Source organism: Daucus carota, chromosome 9 (assembly GCF_001625215.2).
Source record: "Daucus carota subsp. sativus chromosome 9, DH1 v3.0, whole genome shotgun sequence".
Lineage (NCBI taxonomy): Eukaryota > Viridiplantae > Streptophyta > Magnoliopsida > Apiales > Apiaceae > Daucus > Daucus carota.
Window position 1 is genome coordinate 23,294,101 of NC_030389.2, and position 6,108 is coordinate 23,300,208.

At 41.1% G+C, this 6,108-nt stretch overlaps 1 protein-coding gene across 1 annotated transcript; it reads left to right on the forward strand.

Moving 5' to 3' along the window:
* Nucleotides 1-321: 321 nt before the first annotated feature.
* On the forward strand, nt 322-5,659 carry LOC135149498 (uncharacterized). The gene is made up of 2 exons (XM_064085225.1): nt 322-2,326; nt 2,801-5,659. Exons 1-2 carry the CDS (start codon nt 322-324, stop codon nt 4,786-4,788), a joined length of 3,993 nt encoding a protein of 1,330 aa, XP_063941295.1. The 3' UTR covers nt 4,789-5,659.
* The last annotated feature ends 449 nt before the right edge of the window (nt 5,660-6,108 follow it).

A 6,108-nucleotide genomic window follows, 5' to 3' on the forward strand; every position in this document is an offset into this window, starting at 1 on the left:
GCTTTATTAGAGTCTATGTGTCAAGGCAAATTCATGGAAAAAGATGAGGATCAAGGGTGGGAATTTTTCGAGGACTTAGCCGAGAAAACAATGTTATGGGAGTCTACTAGGGAACCTAAAAAATCGATCGAGGCGTCTAGCTCTAGGGGTTTGCACTCGATAGGAAACAATGTGGCAACCGATGCCAAATTAGCAACCCTTACTAAGAGACTCGCGGCTTTAGAATCTCATAGTGGCCCCTCATTTTTGCCTATGTTCCCGAACTATAATGCTTCCCATCCCGAGATCCAACAATCTCATGATTTTGAGCAAGTGAACGCGATGTTTCAACCTAAGTCTAGAAACGATCCTTTTGCACCAACTTACAACCCCGGGTGGAAGAATCACCCGAATTTCTCGTGGAACCAAGGTCAAAATTTTCAAACTCCACAACCCAATTTCCAAAGGCCCAATCCCAACTCTTTTCCGAATTATCAAAACCCGAGTCAAGCTCCGTTAAATCCTCCCGGGTTTAATGATTCAGATAAGAGACTCAATTCCCTAGAAAAGAGCATAGAGGCCTTAGTGAAATCACAAACTAACTTGACTCAATCCCAACAAACCTTCATGCAAACTTTAACCCAAGATAGGCAACTTTTGCATTCTAATGTGCAAGCCGTCTCTAAGTTAGAGTCCCAATTGAGTCAATTAGCGAGCACGTTGTGTGAACGAGAAAAGAACAAATTCCCTAGTCAACCGGAGCCGAACCCAAAATTTCCACTTAATCAAAGACCCCCGGATAATGTGCATTCGGTCATTTCTCTTAGGTCGGGTAAACAAGTTGATACCCAAGTTGGTGAGAACCTCGGTAAGAAAGGGGATTCGACTTCTAATCCAAGTCCACCCAGTAATACCATTAATCATGACAAACCCGAGTGTTCAAAAGCCCGTGAGGAGTCGAGTGACCCAAACCCGGAACCCGAGTTGCAAAGTGAAGTAGTCTATAAACCGAGAGTCCCTTACCCACAAAGACTTATTTCACCGAAGCAATCGGCTCAAATGGAGAAGATTTTGGAAGTGTTTAAGCAAGTCAAGGTCAACATACCCCTCTTAGATGCAATTCAACAAATTCCTTCATATGCTAAGTGTCTTAAGGAGTTATGTACCCATAAGAGAACCAACCATGTCCCTAAGAAAGCTTTCCTTACCTCTCACATTAGTTCGATTCTCTCAAACCAAATTCCCGTGAAATACAAGGACCCCGGTTGTCCTACAATTTCATGTGTAATAGGAGAAACTTTTGTGGATAAGGCACTACTTGATTTAGGGGCTAGCGTTAATCTCCTTCCATATTCTGTCTATCAAGCTTTAGGTTTAGGGGAGCTCCGCCAAACCAATGTCACACTTCAATTAGCCGATCGATCCGTGAAAATTCCTAAGGGAATGATCGAAGACGTGCTAATTAAAGTAGGTGACTTTGTGTTTCCCGTAGATTTTGTCGTCCTAGAGACCGAGCCGGTTAGGAACCCGAAGAATCAAATTCCCATCATCCTAGGACGACCCTTTTTAGCTACATCCAACGCGTTGATTAATTGTAGGAATGGCTTAATGAAGCTAACATTTGGCAACATGACTATCGACCTCAACATTTTTCATGTGGGGAAACAATCCGATGATTTCTATGATCAACCTTTGGACGTTAATCTAATTGATGAAATAGTTGATCAAGATCTCATGAATCCAAAAGATGCCCTTGAATTTTGTTTAAAACATTTTGGAGAGGATTGGGATGTTTCCGACTACACACATGAGGTCAACCAAATGTTAGAGTCCACTATTCCTACAACGACTCAAGAGCGTAATGTTGAACCCGAGCCTTTGCCATCACCGAATAAAACCGTTGAGTCACAACCGCCGGAATTAGAACTCAAACCTCTTCCCGACACTCTTAAGTATGCTTTTCTAGGTCCTAACGAGTCATATCCCGTTATCATTGCCTCTAATTTGACTACGTCACAAGAGGAAGAACTTTTAGGAATCCTTAGAAAGCATAAGGGAGCGATAGGGTGGAGCATTTCGGACATTAAAGGAATTAGCCCGGCGATTGTCCAACATAGGATTCATTTGGTAGAAGATGCAAAGCCCGTGAGAGAACCTCAAAGGAGGTTGAATCCTCCCATGATGGAGGTAGTTAAGAAAGAAATTATTAAGTGCTTAGACAATGGGATCATTTATCCCATTTCCGATAGTAAGTGGGTGAGTCCCGTCCATGTAGTGCCTAAGAAGTCGGGCATCACTTTAGTGACGAACGAGAACAATGAGCAAGTTCCAACACGTGTCCAATCCGGTTGGAGAATGTGTATAGACTTTAGGAAGCTCAATGCCGTCACTAGGAAAGATCATTTCCCTTTGCCTTTCATCGATCAAATGCTAGAGAGATTAGCGGGTCATGCTTTCTATTGCTTTTTAGATGGTTATTCGGGATATTTTCAAATCCCAATTGCACCCGAGGACCAAGAAAAGACCACCTTCACTTGCCCTTTTGGAACCTTCGCTTATAGACGTCTAGCTTTCGGCCTAACCACGGGCCCGTCCACGTTCCAAAGGTGCATGACTAGCATCTTCTCGGAAATGATAGGTGACTTTCTAGAAGTCTTCATAGATGACTTTTCCATCTTTGGTCCATCTTTTCACCAATGCCTTAACAATCTAGATCGAGTGTTGAAAAGATGTGAGGAAACGGATCTAGTGTTAAATTGGGAGAAATGTCATTTCATGGTTAAGGAGGGAATCGTTCTAGGGCATAAAATTTCTGAAAAAGGAATCGAAGTAGATAAGGCTAAGGTCGACCTAATTGCTAATCTCCCACCTCCCAAGTCCGTAAAGGAAATTCGCTCTTTCCTTGGACATGCGGGATTTTATCGTAGATTCATTCAAGATTTTAGCAAAAAGGCCCGACCTTTGACCAACCTTCTAGCTAAGGATGTCAAATTCGAGTTCACAAGAGAGTGTGTTCATGCCTTCGAAGACCTTAAGAGAGAATTAACTTCGGCCCCGATCATGAAGTCTCCCGATTGGAGTCAACCTTTTGAGCTTATGTGTGACGCATCCGATTATGCGATAGGAGCGGTTTTAGGACAACGAATAGATAAGAGGCCTCACGTCATTTACTACGCTAGTAAGACCTTAAATGATGCCCAACTCAATTACTCTACCACCGAGAAGGAGCTTCTAGCCGTAGTCTTTGCCTTAGAAAAATTTCGCTCTTATCTTATCGGGTCCAAAATCATTGTTTACACCGACCATGCCGCTCTTAAGTACCTTTTCTCTAAAAAAGACTCAAAAGCCCGCTTAATTAGATGGATTTTGTTGCTCCAAGAGTTTGACTTAGAGATTAGGGATAAGAAAGGTTGTGAGAATGTTGTCGCCGATCACCTTTCTCGATTAGTGGTTGAATCCACTAACGACTTGCCCTTGAGCGAGTCCTTTCCCGACGAACACCTTCTCTCTATTTCCACTCTCCCTTGGTTCGCCGACATTGTCAATTACTTAGCAACCGGTGACATTCCCTCGAATTGGTCCAAGAATGATAAAGCCAAGTTCTTTTCTCAAGTGAAACATTTCTTTTGGGACGACCCGTATCTCTTTAAGCATTGTCCCGACCAAATCATTAGGAGGTGTGTCCCAAATAGTGAGTTTCATAGCATCCTCTCATTTTGTCATGATCAAGCATGTGGAGGTCATTTTAGTGCGAAGAAGACCGCCGCTAAAATCCTCCAATGCGGTTTTTATTGGCCTACTTTGTTTAAGGATGCTGCCGAGTATTGTTCCGCATGTAGTAGGTGTCAACATCTAGGAAGAATTACTAGGAGGAACATGATGCCTATGAGCCCAATCCTTGTTATAGAGCTCTTTGATGTGTGGGGCATAGATTTCATGGGCCCATTCCCTAGTTCGTTTGGCCACCTTTACATCCTTCTAGCGGTAGATTACGTTTCTAAGTCGGTAGAAGCCATTCCGACCCGGTCCAATGACAACAAGGTTGTCCTTAGATTCCTTAAAGAGAATATCTTTTCTCGATTTGGAACGCCTAGGGCTATCATTAGTGACCAAGGGACGCATTTTAAAAACCGTCAATTCGAGTCACTTCTTAAGAAGTACTCCATCACTCATAGGCTTGCTACCCCTTATCATCCTCAAACTAGTGGCCAAGTAGAGGTTTCGAACCGGCAAATTAAGCAAATCTTAGAAAAGACGGTCAACTCAAATATGAAGGATTGGTCCACCAAGTTGATAGACGCCTTATGGGCCTATCGGACCGCCTTTAAGACCATCTTAGGAATGTCTCCTTATAGACTCGTGTATGGTAAAGCTTGCCATTTGCCGGTTGAGTTAGAGCATAGGGCCATGTGGGCCATTAGAGAATTGAACTTCGACTTACCCACCGCCGGTAGTCATCGGAAGTTGCAATTGATCGAGTTGGACGAACTTAGAAATGATGCCTACGAAAACGCTAAAATTTACAAAGAGAGAACTAAGGCCTTCCATGATAAGACCATTTTGAGAAAATCCTTTTCTCCCGGCCAAAAAGTTCTTCTCTACAATTCTAGGCTTCATTTGTTTCCCGGTAAATTGCGTTCTAGATGGGACGGTCCTTACATTGTTCAAGTTGTGTTTCCTCACGGTGCTGTTGAAATTCAGGATCCTAAAAATGGTAATGTTTTCAAAGTTAATGGTCAACGTCTTAAACCATTTTTAGAATTGCTCGTTGATTCGGAGGAAGAGGTCATCCACCTCATCGACCCTTGATCATGTAAGTTGCTTCAGTAGTTAATAAAAACCCCTTCATCTCCTATTCAGGTATTTTTCCTCTTTACTCTCTCATTTCAATTCTCTTTTGCATACATTGAGGACAATGCATGATTTAGGTATGGGGAGGGCTTTAGTGTAATTCTAAAAAATGAAAAACCTTAAAAAAATGAAAAAATTAGAAAAATCCAAAAATAGAGATGTTTTAGCTAAGTTGTCTTTCCCTCACTCGAACTTTAGGAGTAGTTGGTGTTAGCATGTTTTCAAAAAGTATATATATGTAATGTCTTTTAGATAATTTGAACGTAGTTGAGTAAGGTTGTCTTTTTGAAGCTTGTATCGACCGATTTGTACTTTAAATTCCAAGATGGCACACACTTTGCACAAGACCTTTGATGGAGAGATTGTCTAGTGATGTTATTCGATACCTGAGAGAGAACCCACATGTTGAAACAATGTCGAATCGAACCTTTGCGAATAAAAAAAAGAGATAGAAAAAAAAAGGAATAACTACTTCAATACCCATTGTTCTTTATAGATAAAATCTTTAGATAAATGGGAAAAAGTAGATTGGCTAGTCTCGTTTTGTGGCCTTTGTTACTCGAGCAATTAAGTCCGTCGGGGGATTTCAAAACCTAGTGCCCTAAGACCGTTTGGTTTGGGAGTCACTGACCTAAAGCTCGCTACATGGGTAACATTGTTTGCCTAAGAAAACGGACAAAATAAAGTCAATGCAAAAAAAAAAAAAAGGAAAAAAAAAGAGAAGAATAAAAGTTTGTGAAGTTTGGCTAGATATTTGTTTCGATAGAGATTGGGTCAGTTCAAAATTGGTTGAAAAAGAGAAAATGTTATTAGACGATTAGGATCCATCAAAGGCCTTAGATATTACACTCCTTGGATTTCTAGTAAATTTTTGTGTCGATGCAAGTAGATTAGAGACAACTGTATCTTGATTATTAGTAGATGAGTCTTTAAGTCGTATTTTCCTTAAAAAACGCTTTTTGTTAACACCAACGAAATTAGAGTAGAGTCGAGTAGACACTTGCTAGAATGTCTCGAAGATTTTATGGGTATATCTTCTGTAAACCCTTAGGAGACAAAACTCCTCTTGTAGAGATCGTCTACGAGTTTAACGGGTTGGTGAACCTAAAATCACCCGTCACGCCTACGAAAAGGAGCCTAGGAATCGCATCTAGTTTTCTTAGTTTATTTTCTTTTCTTTTGATTTTTACTCGAGGACGAGCAAAAGATAGGTATGGGGAAGTTTGATTAGTCCATATTTTTGCATATTTAAGTGCCTATCTTTTGTTTATTTTCGTA